Below are 17,143 nucleotides of genomic sequence, written 5' to 3'. Positions count from 1 at the left end.
TCTTCACCAGAGTGTCCAAGAATAGGGCCGGAGATCAGATGAAACGACGACAAAGTCGATCATCAACCTCCAACTTAAGGTGTCCTGGTGCCACGTGCACTTATGGACACCCCTATGCTCGAACACGGTGTTCGTTATGGACAAACCGTGACTAGCACAGAAGTCCAATAACAAAACACCACTCGGGTTCAGATCGGGGAGGCCATTCCTCCCAGTCACGCTCCTCAAGGTATCACTGTTGTCGCCCACGTGAGTGTTGAAGTCCCCCAGTAGAACAATGGAGTCCCCAGTCTGAGCACCCCTCAGTACCTCTCCCAAGGACTCCAAGAAGGCTAGATGCTCTATACTGCTATTCGGCCCGTAGGCACAAACAACAGCAAGCGCCCTCTCCCCGACCCGAAGGCGCAGAGAGGCGACCCTCTCGTTCACCGGGGTAAACTCCAACACGTGGTGGCTGAGCTGGGGAGCTATAAGCAAGCCTACACCAGCCCACCGCCGCTCACCATGGGTGACTCCAGAAAAGTGGAGAGTCCTCTCGAGGAGCTGGGTTCCAGAGCCCAAGCTGTGTGTGGAGGTGAGCCCGACTATCTCTAGCCGGTACCTCTCAACCTTCCGCACAAGCTCAGGCTCTCCCCCTGCCCAGCGAAGTGACATTCCATGTCCCAACAGCTAGCCGCTGTGTTCGGGGATCAGGTCATCGAGGCCCCTGCCTTCAACTGCCGCCTAATCCACACTGCACCGGCCTCCTATGGCTACCTCTGTGGGTGGCGAACCCACAGGAGGTCGGGCCCACGTCACTGCTTCGGGCTAAGCCCGGCCGGGCCCCATAGGCAACGGCCTGGCCACCAAGCGCTCACATATGAGCCCCAACCCCGGGCCTGGCTCCAGGGTGGGGCCCCGGCTGCGCCATACCAGGCAACATCACGGTCCTTGGTCTTTTTATCCGTAAGGGTTTTAGTGAACTGCTCCTGGTCTGGCCTGTCACCTAGGACCTGTCTGCCTTGGGAGACCCTAACAGGGGCGTAATGCCCCCGACAACATAGCTCCTACGATCATTCAAGCACGCAAACCCCTCCACCACAATAAGGTGGCAGTTCTAGGAGGGGGAGAAAAGCTTCAAGTAGATTTTTGAGAAAGCATTCACAATGGTTTACTCCCTTGGGATTGAACCCATTCAGCTTCCCCACCAAAGACAGCCACCAAAGAGAGACACTGGAGGAGCAAGCCAGCATATTCAAAAAATGCCTGGAGAATGTTACAGGGCTACAAAATGCTGGATTGTGTAGATGTCCAGTTTCAGGAAAGATTTAATCAGCCTGATATGGGCATTCTACAGAAACTTGAGCATATTCTGCTCACTGTTGAAGTCAGTGAAATTGTTGGCCAGCACCCAGAGCTGAACATGGACACCCTTCACATCCAGCTGTGTTCAGATCAAAATACACATTTAAATCTAGTACAGATGTGATTCATATCATAAGAGGGATGCCAGTTGAGGTCAGGGGCCTATTCTGTGTAGTAGAAACCCTTGTGAGGCTCTTGTCAGTTATCCCTGTTATCGTCAGAGGCTGAAAGAAGTTTCAGCGCTCTGAGGAGACTTAAAACTTGGCTGAGAGCCACAATGAGACAGATGAGGCTGAACCATGTTGCTGTGTGCCATGTCCACCAGGACAGGTTGGACAATACTGGCATTAAACAAATATGCCAGCAGTTCATTGGTGCTAATGAGAGGTGCTGCCATATGTTTGGCTCTTTTACATAAGAGCAAGGGCTGGACTGGATGGGCTTGGGTTGAAAGTGTGAATATAGCAGTAGTTTAGATATAGGCTTGAATGAATAATGTAATATAAAAGTATAGGTATACAGTAATGGAAAGGAAAGTATAATGCGCTATAACTACAGTTCATATGTCTTTATTATCCAGTCTCCTTGTCTGTCATTCATTTCATTTAACATTACAGAAGTCATTAAGCTTGTTCTGAATTGAAGAAATACATTTTACACAATTCTCCTCGACCAGAACACTATCTGCGTTTCAGCAGAACCCTGTCGCTAATTTTTGACAAGGCATACCTGTTAACTGGCGAGCATTCCAGCTGACTGTCTCATGAAGCTGATTAAGCTTTATGCCAATAGTGTCAAGGTAAACGGTGGCTACTTTGAGGAATCTAAAATATGAATCGTGTTTTGTTTTTAAACACTTTTTTCACCACATAATTCCATACATGCTCCATATACTATTTCATAGTTTTGATGTCTTGAGTCAAAATACAGAAAAATCTACAAATGAGTAGGTGTGTCCAAACTTTTGATTGGTACTGTACTCTGCACAAGGAATCATGGGAGCATTCAAATGCTTACCAGGTAGATGGCTGTTGTGCATTCTGGGAAATGTAGTTGAAACGCTTTTGGTCCTTTATTCTTTGATATAGCATGATTGAGGAAGAAAGACTACATTTCCTATCATTCTTGGCTCAGCCATGATATCTGTGGAAAGTGAAGTGAAGTGAGGTGGTAACTTGGAGGGGGGCACTATTTTTCCGGTGTGTTCCCCCCCCGGTCAATGTAGGACTTTCATCTGGGTTGATGGAGATAAGAAAATGGGGATTACAAAGGTCCACCAACATAAATTAGTCCTGTGATTGCATGATATGGCATATATCTTGCAACCTTAGCATACCGAAAAGGATGGTATTTCGGACTGGCTTTTGCACTAGGCACTTTGTATGTTTTAATTTTATAGTGTGTGTGCTGGGGGGAGTGTATATTAAGTGTAATGTTATATAATTATATAACTGCATCTTGTATTAATATAACTTGTGCATATGTAAATATACACATCATGCTTTATGAGTAGGTTAAAATTGATTCAGTTGATATAACTTAAATGTAGGTAATTGAAGGGTTTTTTGTGTATAGTTGAACCTTATTCAGGACTATATCGACAATGCATCACCATTATTTAAAACAGTCTTTCAATAAACCTTTGTTGCATTTGTCTGTACAGTGCATTCCAGAATTATGGGTACCCTTGAAAAATTAACAAAACTGAATGTTTTTTTTTTTTTTTTAAAGAAAAAGAATAAAATGTTTATTTTTACTTGCACTACACACAGTACAACTTTGTGGAGAATGGTCCATCTCGAATAATTTTCTGGCAAAAGTGGAACTGTGTTGGGCCATCTCCACTGGTGGACAGCTCAGGTTTTGTTGTATTATTTTTGTAGCCATATTGGAAGAAATGTCAATTTTTTTCATTTAAAAATGATCTATTGAGTTTTAGGAATATATATATATATATATATATATATATATATATATATATATATATATATATATATATACACACACTTTAACACGCAACCAGGAGCCAGTTTTCTCTCTCATTCTTCGAGAGAGGAGCGGCTGGCCCTGAAAACAATGGGATGAGCTGGGATACGACACCCCATCCCGGCGGAGCTGAGGAGGAAACCCAGGGGCTGCAAAGCCGGGGCTAAGCTAAAGGCTAGGCTAGCGGACAACCAGCGGTGCTACAAATTCCCTCTGTTATCATGGGGAATGTGAACTCGCTGCCAAATAAAGTCGACGAGCTATCCGCACTGAACAACCAGCCGATTTACCGGGAGAGCAGCTTATTTATCTTTACAGAGACATGGCTAACACACTTTGTACCAGATGCTAACGTGGACCTGTGGGGATTCACTGCTGTGAGAGCCGACAGAGACACTAAAGCATGCGGGAAAGGCAAAGGTGGGGGACTCCTAATTTACGTGAACAACCGCTGGTGTAACCCGGGACATATCTCCGTAAAGACAGTCTTATGTTGCCCGGACTTGGAGCTGCTAGCCATTAGCCTGCGGCCATATTATCTGCCGAGGGAGTTCAGTCATGTGATCACCATCTGTGTTTACATCCCTCCAAGGGCAGATGCAGCTGCTGCATGTGTGAGGATTCACTCTGTCACAGCAAGGCTGCAGACAGCACCCGGAGGCATTTATGATCATTTCTGGGGACATTAATCATGCTACTTTGGACTCTACTTTGGCTGCTTTTTACCAGACTGTGGACTGTCCAACTAGGAACAACAGGACAATTGACTTGCTGTATGCTAATGTGAGGGATGCATACAAAGTCACACCCCTCCCCCCACTAGGGAAGTCTGACTACAACCTGGTTCATCTACAGCTGAAGTACACCCCCCTGGTCCAAAGGCAGCCTGCAACAACTAGCTCCATCAGGAGGTGGTCCCCTGAAATGGAAGATGCCATTAGAGACTGCTATGACACCACAGACTGGGATGTGCTGCTTAGCCCACACTGTGAGGACATAGAGGGGCTGCCACACTGTCTGACAGATTACCTCAACTTCTGTGCAGACGTGGTTTCCCCTGCTAAGACTGTACGGTGTTGCCCTAATAACAAGCCATGGGTAACACAGGAAGTCAAAGCTGTCCTCAACAGGAAGAAGGCTGCCTTCAGGGACAGGGAGGCGATGAAAGCAGCACAGCAGGAGGTGGAATGCTGTGTGAGGGAAGCTACAGGAGAAAGGTGGAGCAGAAGCTGAAGGAGAACAGCATGAGGGAGGCTTGGGAAGGTGTGAAAACCATCACAGACCACAACACAAAGACCAGAGTTATTGAGGGGGCAGTGGAGAGGGTGAACGAGTTGAATGACTTCAACCAGCCCACATCACCCCCACCCTCCCCCTCACTGCAGCCATCTCTCCTTCTTCCCTCAACACACCTCCCCCCAGTCATTGCAGCAGCCCCCTCCTCCCCCACCTCAACACAGACTCCTCCATGCATTACTGCAGACCAGGTCAGAGGTCAACTGAGGAAGCGTCACCCCAGGAAAGCAGCAGGCTTGACAAGGTGTGTCCCCGACTACTGAAGACCTCCACTGCTGAACTGGGTAAACCACTCCAACGCATTTTCAACCTCAGCCTGCAGCTGGGGAGAGTGCCCACTCTCTGGAAGACGTCATGCATCGTTCCAGTTCCCAAGAAGAACCGGCCCAGCGAGCTGAATGACTTCCGACCGGTGGTGCTCACTTCACATCTGATGAAGATGGAGCAGCTCTTCCTGAGCCTCCTCAGACCTCAGGTGTAACATGCCCAGGACTGTCTGCTGTTTGCCTACCGGGCAGGTGTTGGTGTGGAAGACGCCATCCTCTACCTGCTACACCGAGCCCACTTGCATCTGGATAAGGGAAATGGCACAGTGAGGATCCTCTTCTTGGACTTCTCGAGTGCCTTCAACACCATCCAGCCCCTTATGCTTAAGGACAAACTGAACAGGATGCGAGTGGACCCCTGCCTGGTCACCTGGATCTCCAGCTACCTCATCAACAGGTCGTAGTACATCAGGCTGAAGGACATCACATCTAATACTGTGATTAGCAACACCGGAGCACCCCAGGGTATGGTGCTGGCCCCTCTTCTCTTCACCGTGTACACAGCGGACTTCTGCTACAATTCGGAGCTGTCACACATTCAGAAGTTCGCAGATGACTCGGCCATCGTGGGGTGTATCAGGGACGACAGAGAAGAGGAGTACAGGAGCCTGGTGAGGGACTTTGCCGTTTGGTGCAACAGGAACCATCTGCAGCTCAACACCTCGAAGACCAAGGAGCTGGTCATTGACTTTGGGAGGTCCAGACCAAGGTCACGACTAGTTCTGATCGAGGGAGTCGAGGTGGAGGCTGTGGATTCCTACAAGTACCTCGGGCTGTGGCTGGACAGCAAGCTGGACTGGACTTGCAACACCAACCACCTGTACAGGAAGGGACAGAGCAGGCTGTACTTCCTGAGGAGGCTGCGGTCCTTTAACGTCTGCAGGAAACTCCTGTGGATGTTCTATCAGTCCGTGGTCGCAAATGTCCTGTTTTACACCGTGGTGTGCTGGGGGGGGCAGCACATCCAAGAAGGACACATCCAGGCTGGACAAACTGATCAGGTGGGCCGGCTCTGTGGTCGGCATGAAGCTGGAGACTCTAGTGACTGTGGCAGAGAAGACGACTATGGACAAAATGCTGAACATCATGGACGATGCCAGTCACCCTCTGCACATCGTCATCAGCAACCAGAGGAGCCTGTTCAGTGACAGAATGCTCCTTCCCAAGTTCAGGACTAACAGACTTAAAAACTCCCTTGTCCCTTACGCCATCAGACTGTACAACTTCTCTCTGGGGGGAGGAGGGGTAACAGGAGGACAGAGGACGGGAAGGAGTAGTAGCCTAGCCTGACAATAAACAATACTGGACAATGTGCAATATAATGTGCAAATACCTCTTCTGTTGGCTCTTCTTTTTTCCCCCCTCTTCCCCATATCTTATTCTTTTTTTTATATTTGCATATGCATATACCAAATTTAATTTATCTAGAAGTTTTTGTCTATTTCTATTCTCTATTTAGCCTGTAATGATGCTACTGGAATTTTAATTTCCCTGAGGGAACCTGCCCAAAGGGATCAATAAAGTTCTAATCTAATATATATACAGTGCCTTGCAAAAGTATTCATACCCCTTGAACTTTTTCACATTTTTCCACCTTACAACCACGAACTTAAGTTTTTTATTGAGATTTTATGTGATAAGACATGAATATTCTTTGATCTAAACCATTCCATTGTAGCTCTGGCTGTATGTTTAGGGTCATTGTCTTGCTGGAAGGTGAATCTCCTTCCCAGTCTCAAGTCTTTTGCAGCCTCCAACAGGTTTTCTTCCAGGATAGCCCTGTATTTAGCTCCATCCATCTTCCCATCAACTCTGACCAGCTTCCCTGTCCCTGCTGAAGAAAAGCATCCCCATAGCATGATGCTGCCACCACCATGTTTCACAGTGGGGATGGTGTGTGCAGGGTGATGAGCAGTGTTAGTTTTCCGCCACACATAGCGCTTTGCATTTAGGCCAAAAAGTTCAACCTTGGTCTCATCTGACCAAAGCACCTTCTTCCACATGTTTGTTGCGTCCCCTACATGGCTTCTTATGACCAAAGTTTTGAAGACCATTTATCATTTTCGTTTCACTTCACAATTATGTGCTAACATAATTGTGAAGTGAAACGAAAATGATAAATGGTCTTCAAAACTTTAAACAAATAAAAAGCTGAAAAATGTGGTGTGCATTAGTATTCAGCCCCCTGTCCTCTGATACCTCTAAATACAATCCAGTGCAATCAATTGCCTTCAGAAGTCATCTAATTAGTTAATAGTCCTACTGTGTGTAATTTACTCCTCAGCATAAATACACTTGTTCTGTGAAGGCCTCAGTGGTTTGTTAGAGAACACTGAAGAACAAACAGCATCATGAAGACCAAAGAATTCACCAGACAGGTCAGGGATAAAGTTCTGGAGAAATTTAAAGCAGGGTTAGGTTATAAAAAAAATATCCCAAGCTCTGAACATCTCAAGAAGCACTGTTCAATCCATCATTCAAAAATGGAAAAAGTATGGCACAACTGCAAACCTACCAAGACATGGCCGTCCACCTAAACTGACAGAGCGAGCAAGGAGAGCACTGGTCAGAGAAGCAGCCAAGAGGCCCATGATCACTCTGGAGGAGCTGCAGAAATCCACAGCTCAGGTAGGAGAATTTGTGCACAGGACAACTATAAGTCGTACACTCCACAAATCTGGCCTTTTTGGAAGAGTGGCAAGAAGAAAACCATTGTTGAAAGACAGGCATAAGAAGCCATGTAGGGGATGCAACAAACATGTGGAAGAAGGTGCTTTGGTCAGATGAGACCAAGGTTGAACTTTTTGGCCTAAATGCAAAGCGCTATGTGTGGCGGAAAGCTAACACTGCTCATCACCCTGCACACACCATCCCCACTGTGAAACATGGTGGTGGCAGCATCATGCTATGGGGATGCTTTTCTTCAGCAGGGACAGGGAAGCTGGTCAGAGTTGATGGGAAGATGGATGGAGCTAAATACAGGGCTATCCTGGAAGAAAACCTGTTGGAGGTGTTAGGACTAGGACTGTTTTGGCCTCTAGAGGCCGCTGTTATTTCCTTTTCGTGTCGTTTATTTTGGCCTCTAGAGGCCGCCACTGTTCCTGTGTTTTTGTGTTTTTGTTAATTGCCTGTTTAGTCCTAATTATCTTCACCTGTGTCCTTAATTAGTTTGTGTATTTATACCCCTGAGTTTAGTCCTCTTGTCACGGAGTCTTTGTGCTGTTATGTTTATCTCCAGTTTCCTCTGTACTGTGTTCTTTGTTTTGCACTTAGCTTTTCTTTTGGATTTAGTAGTGACTGTGTTTTTTGGATTATACTCTTTTTTTTTTTTTTTGCCCTGTATATAGTGTATATAGTATAAATAAACCTTTTGATTCTTTTTCTACTTCCGCCTCACGCCTCATGCATTTGAGTCATCCCCCTGGTGGCCTAGTGGGGGTTTGCTGGATTATCACACCAACGAACCAGGTTCAAATCCCAGCAAAACCCTAACAGGAGGCTGCAAAAGACTTGAGACTGGGAAGGAGATTCACCTTCCAGCAAGACAATGACCCTAAACATACAGCCAGAGCTACAATGGAATGGTTTAGATCAAAGAATATTCATGTCTTAGAATGGCCCAGTCAAAGTCCAGACCTAAATCCCATTGAGCATCTGTGGCAAGACTTGAAAATTGCTGTTCACAGATGCTCTCCATCCAATCTGGCTGAGCTTGAGCTATTTTGCAAAGAAGAATGGGCAAAAATTTCAGTGTCTAGAAGTGCAAAGCTGGTAGAGACATACCACAAAAGACTTGCAGCTGTAATTGCAGCAAAAGGTGGCTCTACAAAGTATTGACGCAGGGGGACTGAATACTAATGCACATCACATTTTTCAGATTTTTGTTTAAAATTTTGAAGACCATTTATCATTTTTGTTTCACTTCACAATTATGTGCTACTCTGTGTTGGTCTATCACATAAAATCTCAATAAAAAACTTTTAAGGTCGTAAGGTGGAAAAATATGAAAAATTTCAAGGGGTATGAATACTTTTGCAAGGCACTGTGTGTGTGTGTGTATATATGTGTGTGTGTGTGTGTGTGTATATATATATATATATATATATATATATATATATATATATACACACACATATATATACACACACACACACTTTTTATATATATATATATATATACACACACACACACTTTTTATATATATATATATATAAAAAGTGTGTGTGTATATATATATATATATATATATGTGTGTGTGTTATATATAATGTGTGTGTGTGTGTGTGTGTGTATATATATATATATATATATATATATATATATATATATATATATATATATACTTGTATATACCGGTACTTTGAAGAGTAATATAATTTTAGCTTGTTTCATGTTTTCATTGCTAGATTAGATTAGATAGAACTTTATTGATCCCTTTGGGCGGGTTCCTTCAGGAAAATTAAGATTCCAGCAGCATCATTACAGGATAAACAGAGAATAGAAAATGGAGAAAAAAACTTCTCGAAAAATTAAATTAAGTATTTACATATACAAATATAAAAAGAATAAGATATGGGGAAGAGAGGAGGGGGGAGTTCCATGTTTTCATTGCCATTACAAAACACTACAGTTAGGAAGGGTGAAGGCTTCTGCCTAGCGTATCTATTTGATGTCTTAGTTGTGTGGAATAAGCTGGGGTGGTGCCTCATTCTAAGTCTATTTAAAGCTCTTCTGATTTACTTTCAGTGAAAAGGTGCAGGCTTTGCAGTATCTGCAGCTGTCGAAGCAATTGGTCTCCTGCTCTGCTGATGGGGCTATTGCAGTGTGGAACATGGATGTACCACGAGAGGAGGTATACACACACAAATACACAATTATCTTTTTATATAGTAAAAATGTGCAAAATATATATTACCATCTAAATGTTTTATACTACAATGTACAACCTTGATTCCAAAAAAGTTGACACTGTAAAACAAATGAAAAGAGAATACAATGATTTGCAAATCCTTTTTTGACTTCAATTGAATACAATACAAAGACAATTTTTAATGTTCAAACTGATCAACTTAATTGTGTTTTGTTTTTTTTGTTTTGTTTTTTTTGTACTCATTCAGAATTCAGGGATGAGAATTTTCCGCCGATCGGCGGATTTCCGACTTTTTCAGACCAAAATGATCGTTTTTGAGATCGATGTAAATCCGTTGAGAAATTTTCGGGGGGGGTATGATTAACGATCTGTGGTCACCTTATAACGCAAACATCCCAAGTCTCCTGGAACTTCCGGGAGTCTCCTGCATATTGATAGAAGCGAGCAAGAGTGTGCGCGCGCAACATTAAGGTCTGCATCACGCATCTTAGAATGTGCGCGCGCGAGGGAGACTGTGTGCAGTGTTGCCAGATATTGCTGACGTTTTCCATCCCAAAATATGTTCAAAACCCGCCAAAATGCACTTAAAACCACCCAATGTGGCAACACTTGCCTGTGTGCCTGTTCATGTAGCGCATGCCAGACAAAGAGCATCCTGATTGGGTTACTCAGCAAAATAAGCCAATCAGCTTTCAGTGTGGGCGGGCTTTTATCCCTTTTCTCGAGGACCGAAGTTTTTAGTTGAGTCAGTGCAGCCGACAGGACCGGCATAGCAGAGAGAGAGCGCGCGCGCCCCAAAAAACCAAAGTACAAACCCCACTTCACCTCAGATTACACAAAAGAATCTCCCTGTCTAATAAGGGTAGAAAATAATGACAGTTTCGCGCGATGTACTGTTTGCAGCAGTGGTTTCAGCATTGCCCATGGTGGCTTAAATGATTGTAAAGGACATGTTGAGGTGAGGAGCGTCATTTCATGTGCATTATATTTAGGTCAACAACAGGCTGTCATGAAAAGACCAAACTTATTGAAGATTTCCGTAAAGTAACAATGTATGAATATACATCATATATATCAAATACACATCATATATAAGTGTGTATCTTTTTATAAATGAGGTTAGCTTGTCTAATGTAGCATGTTGGGGAGAATCATAGTATCATATCTATATTTCTGATAAAATTTTAGGTATGATACCGTGTATAACTCTCCTACTTATTGTTCATTTCATGGGCGGGGGAATTGTTGGCATGTGCCGCGCGGGAGCGTCTGCCCACATTTTTTGAAGGCCGAGATGAACTTAGTTTTTGATTTAAAAATTTTTTTCCAATTTGTAATGCCCATTGTACATGCCTGTTCTTTAACTCAAAATCACCATCTCGATCTTCAAATTGACCATATGGTATATGCATTACATTACACAACATCCTGTCCAGATAAAACCTAGTTAGTACACACAACAGTTGAAAGGGAAGTGATAAGTGATGTTGAATGTTGCCAATTGGTCCGTGCAGATAATTTATCCCCCACAATGACGTAGTCAATGCAGTCCTGACTGGTGACGCCCCTAAGCAGCTTGTGTGAAAACCAGCTGCTATCCCTCATTTTTCCATGGGGAGGAGCAGTGATTGTCCGTTTCACAAAGCAGGTTTATCAAACGCTGAGAACAGCTGATTTCAGTTAGTTAATTCAACCCGGAGGAGTTTCACCGTGAGTTAAAAAGCCGTAAGATTTTAATGCGCTCATACAGCGAGTTTGAATATGTTTATATATAATTGAAATAAAAGATAGATAGATTGATTGAAGTGCGCATGCTCTCTACATAAACACTGTCTAGTGCAGCATGGATAGGCATAAATAAATAAATAAATAAATACAGCCTCCGCTACTGTCTAGTCCCAGGGAGGCTCGGCGTAGGCCACTGATGAAACTATTTGGCTGTCCTACTACTAGGCAACTACTTGTCTACTACTAATACTAGGCCTTTTGTAGTAGTAGTAATAATGATATTTGCCTACTGAAAGGTGATCAGGTGAAAAGTTGAAGCCGCAGCAAGACCTTTGCTATTAAGCTTTTTGTAGGTTAAACAGGCTTCGGCAGACAACGTTCTGGAAAGGCTGTGTTTTTCTTTGGTTTGATTAGCCTACGATTTAATCTTTAAACATTATGGTTTCAGCAGTTCGCTTAAACATTGGAGGCTGTAGAGTCGGGCTGCAAGATTTCCCTGACACTTGTTTAAGATGACAAACTTCATAGTAAGGAGAAAATAATTCCACAGTATTTAGTGCCTCGTCAGTCTCAAAAATTAATAGTGAAGGACCAACGCGAATTAAGTCCCAAAAAAACATCTCATAGGCCTATATTTTACATTTTCAAAAAAGTCCGGAATTGGAAGTCGGTCAGTGGAGTGTAATGAAGTGTCTCATTCACTAAGCACAAAAGGTCGGAAAACAGTGGAGAAAACAGTGATTGCTTAAATAGGCTACTAATGTTTTACATTAGTAATTTAATGTATGTGACAAACAAGTTCATTGATTAAATAGATAAAGAAGCCAATACTCCGAAGCTCAAAATTCAGGAAAGCGGCTCCGGTGTCGCAAGTGCACAAGAACAGTTATTTGAAAGTTAATCTAATGAATTTGTGCGTGCGCGTGTGATTTCATGAAGAACCAGGACAATTGGCATTCGGTGAAAGATTCACACCTCTGACTCATTATATTCACGCGTGCCCTCTCGCCCACTGTTGCTTCGTTTTCCCGATTTACATGAGTGTCTGTCTGAGGATGGAGTTTTCAGAAATCTCCACTCTGCCCAGAGTTTGCAAAAGTAGCTGTTTTCAGTGACTGAAACCTCCGTATAGGTGTGAATGAGAGGTGCAACCGTATAAATATGCTGCTTTTTTATCCATCTACATGTAGGCTATCACTGCGCAAAGCCTCTAATGTTGAAATGGTAGTAATATTTTATTAAAATAATAGTAGGCTAATTTCCACATTAATCAGTAAAATGGCACAAGGGATGTGATGGGGGGATGGCCGTTTTATAAGGGGAATGATTTGAGATTTTTATTTCAGAAGGGGGATGCCTCCCCCTACATCCCCCCCCCCCCCCAACTTGAGTACCATATAAGGCCATATTTCACCGGACATAGGCCCTTCGATTTCCATCACTTAGAGCGCGTCAAATTACTTTCGGTTTTGCCAGCATGGACGCGCTTCTTTTAAATGAAAGCACAGTTGTCAGACATCGACAAAACGGTAAAGAATAAGTGGAGATGGGCTTGGCTAAATGAAATGGGCGATAATGGCAAGCCATTTAGTTCATGGTGCAAAAAGATGAAAATGGCGGGTGTGTGCTTTTGTGTAGTTTGCCATAAAAAAAAGTCTATGGAAGCAATGGCAAAAAACTAGATGCCTTTGGCTTCACTGCGAAGAAGCAGAAAAAGTGAACTTTCACTTTACTTTTCTTGCAAGTTCTTTCTGTTCCACTCTTTTGAAAGCATGGTTCAAGTTTGACTGCACATGCACTTTTCTCTTAACCACTGTTGTGCATTACTAAAGTATTGTTGAAATAAATTTGCGCTGAAAACTTGTTGTTTCATCATTTATAGCCAGTAATGACAATGTCTTACCTTAGCTTTAGTCATTGTTAAAATTATGTAAATGTACTATAAGTAGGGGCCGAGGGGATAATGGACAACACGGCATTTAAAATTTGACGCATCGCTGATGTGGTAGGGGCCAACGACATGGAGCTTTTTTTTCAGTCAGATGATTTTTTTTTTTTTGCTTTAATCCATGAGTGCAGACATCCCAAGTCTCCCGGAAGTTCCGGGAGTCTCCCGCATATTGATAGCGGCTCCCTGATGCCCGCAAATTGGAGAATATCTCCCGGAATCTAGAGCAAGTGAGCAAGAGCATGCACGTGAAACATTAATGTCTGCATCGCGCATATGACGAAGTGCGCGAGGGAGCCTGTGCATGTGCCTGTTCATGTAGCGCATGCTTGACAAAAAGCATCCTGATTGGTTTACAGACATCCAAACTCATTTAGAACAGTGTAGAAATGAGCAGGAAAAAAAACAGGAAGGGCTCAGAAAATGACTGCAGGCCAGAATCAAACCCGGGTCCCCGGATTTATGGTGTGGCGCCTTATCCACCTGAGCCACGAAGTCCTGCTGGCATTGCTTTTAAATAGCCTACTTAAATCCTTAAAATGATTCATGTAACGCGTGTCTTGTGTGATCTGATCTCCAATGGTGAAATAAACCGGTTGTGATATGAGTACAGTCTGTTATTTTAGAAGATAAATTTAATATATAATTTAATATATAGCCTAATGAAAAATAATATTTTATAATATATTTTATAATATAATATCACGACATATTACTGTCTGTAACTGTTCGTCACTAAAGCGTTTTCTAAGATCATAATGTCTGATATCTCATCTCATCATCTCTAGCCGCTTTTATCCTGTCCTACAGGGTCGCAGGCAAGCTGGAGCCTATCCCAGCTGACTACGGGCAAAAGGCGGGGTACACCCTGGACAAGTCGCCAGGTCATCACAGGGCTGACACATAGACACAGACAACCATTCACACTCACGGTCAATTTAGAGTCACCAGTTAACCTAACCTGCATGTCTTTGGAGTGTGGGGGAAACCGGAGCACCGGGAGGAAACCCACACGGACACAGGGAGAACATGCAAACTCCACACAGAAAGGCCTTCGTCGGCCGCTGGGCTCGAACCCAGGACCTTCTTGCTGTGAGGCGACAGTGCTAACCACTACACCACTGTGCCGCCATGTCTGATGATATTATTTTTTATTACATATTAATATTACAACATCACTTTTAGCGATTTTAACAAAAGGTCTGCAAACATGTTTTTTTTTTTTCTCAAGACCACATTTACACCGTAATGTAATCATATGAAAAATACCATTACAGACTGGTGGAGCAGCGTGCCGAAAATAATATGTATTTGGTCCAAGGTGTGGGTTTTTTTTCATACGTCGCTGGCTCTTTTGCCAGTAGCGCAAAACTTGCGCAGGTCTGGGGTTACCCTGCAATTTTCGGGTTGTTCTATTATTATTAGGCTACCGCATAAAAGCGGTCACATTGTGTGCTCAATACCTGTATACAGCGTTGAAATAAACGTTTTGAAATGAATAAGAAGTGTTTTGAGTTAACAGCATATTTTTAACACTAGAAGGCCCAAAGTGCAGACTTTAGTCTGCAATGAAATCCCCCCCCAAATTTGTGAATAAGTCTAACGTACCATTACCTGCCTCCCATTGTTGTGTAAAGAAGCCTAATTATTGTGTTACCTGAGGCCCTGTCCACACGGCAACGGTTTCAGGTGACTCCGATACAATTGCTTATCGTTTAGGCCTGGCGTCCACACGGCACCGGCGTTTTGGGTGCCCAAAACGCAATCTTTTTGAGAACGGGTTCCAGAGTGGAAAGATCTGGCAACGTTGCCGTTGCGAAGTCATCTGGATGAGCAGAACGGATTTGTTTACGATGACATCACAGCCACATGCCCAGCCACATGACCACATGACCAGCCACATTATCACATGACTCTCGCGCGCCTCATTCATAACAACAATGGCGGCCCCCATAGTAGTAGCATTTTCAGTGCTGCAGACGCTGCTAAGTTTATTCGCATTATTGAGACAAAATTTAGAGGAGTTGCAGCGACTAGGTCAGCGGCGGAGACGCTTACACGGCCACATGTGTCAGATTCTTTTAAACCCACCACGGCGTGTAACTAGACGGGCCAAAAGATGATGATTTTGGGTGAGACCGGGAAGAACCAGTAGCTGGTGGGACAACTTCATGAATGGTGTTGTCGTGGATGCAGAGTGGAGAGAGAACTTTCGGATGTCCAGAGCTTCACTTGTGTCCCTGAGCGAAGAACTTCGTCCTCATATTGAAGGCCAAACAACCAACATGAGAGAAGCGATTGGACCGTTAAAGAAGGTCGCTTGCACGCTGTACTACCTGAGCGACGAGGGAAGGCTACGGAAGACGGCTAACTCCTTCGGCCTGTCGCGGCAGGCTGTCTCCGTCGTCGTGAGGCAGACGTGCAAAGCCATCGCTCTCCACCTCGGTCCGAAATATATCAAGCTGCCATTCACAGAACCCGAGGCAGAGGAGCTTGTGTCTGGCTTTCACCGTGTACATGGCATGCCACAGTGTTTGGGAGCGGTGGACGGGACCCACATTGAAATCAAGCAGCCATCATCCCACGCCATGGACTACATCAACAGAAAGGGTAAACATTCGTTAAATGTACAAGCAGTGTGTGACTACAAGTACAGATTTATGGATGTAGTTATAAAGTGGCCTGGCAGTACGCACAATGCACGAGTGTTTGCTAATTCAAAGATCAGCGCCTACTTTAAAACCGGCAAGATTCCAGCATTGAAAAAGCGGATAGTGGATGATGAGGAACCCATCCCCATATTTCTCCTGGGTGACCCAGCCTATCCACTACTACCTTTTCTGATGAAGGAATATTCAAACGGTGGCTCCACGCCACAAGAGCAGTACTTTGGGTTATGTTTGTGTAGGGCACGCATGGTTATTGAGTGCACTTTTGGTCGGCTGAAGGCCAGATTTGCATCCCTGAGAAGAGCAATGGACATAAACCTCAGTGACTTGCCCTATGTAATTTATGCCTGCTTTGCTCTCCACAACTACTATGAAGAAAACGGTGAGACCATGGACGAACACTGTGTGGAGAGTGCTGTACAATGTGACCAGGAAGAACAGCCTTCCACACAAAGCAACAGTTACCTGACTGACTGTAATGAGACAGAGGGGAGAAGGGTCAGAAGAGTGATTACAAAGTTCCTTGACCCTTGAACAGTTTTTTTGTATGTCACTGTAACTTCTGTTCACTGCTTTTTTTTAATGAACCAATCACTTTTTGTATATAGAATTCTTTAGTGTGGATTTATTTAGTATACTGTGGATTTTTAGTAAACTGTGCGGGTGTTGTACATATTACTGTAATGAGACAGAGGGGAGAAGGGTCAGAAGAGTGATTACAAAGTTCCTTGACCCTTGAACAGTTTTGTATGTACCACTAACTTCTGTTCACTGCTATTTTAATGAACCAATCACTTTTTGTATATAGAATTCTTTAGTGTGGATTTATTTAGTACACTGTGGATATTTAGTAAACTTTGCGGGTGTTGCACATATGGACAAGTGACTCAAACCATTTCTTGCCTGCTTTCTATTGGATAAGAATATTGTGAAATTGTTTACACATCAACCTGACTTACCTGCCAGACAGATAATT

General features: G+C 43.7%; 1 protein-coding gene across 4 annotated transcripts in view; it reads left to right on the top strand.

Annotated features, from left to right (window-relative positions):
• wdfy1 (WD repeat and FYVE domain containing 1) overlaps window positions 1–17,143 on the top strand; it is a 195,465-nt gene that overhangs the window by 133,898 nt on the left and 44,424 nt on the right. For all 4 annotated transcript variants that reach the window (XM_060943729.1, XM_060943727.1, XM_060943730.1 and 1 more), the window contains one exon: window positions 9,699–9,804. In XM_060943729.1, coding sequence (XP_060799712.1) covers window positions 9,699–9,804 — 106 coding nt within the window. The remainder of the gene's footprint in view (window positions 1–9,698; window positions 9,805–17,143) is intronic.

Source organism: Neoarius graeffei, chromosome 17, assembly GCF_027579695.1.
Source record: "Neoarius graeffei isolate fNeoGra1 chromosome 17, fNeoGra1.pri, whole genome shotgun sequence".
Lineage (NCBI taxonomy): Eukaryota > Metazoa > Chordata > Actinopteri > Siluriformes > Ariidae > Neoarius > Neoarius graeffei.
The sequence above is the reverse complement of the archived record's forward strand: the minus strand, read 5'-3'. Positions and strand labels throughout refer to the sequence as shown.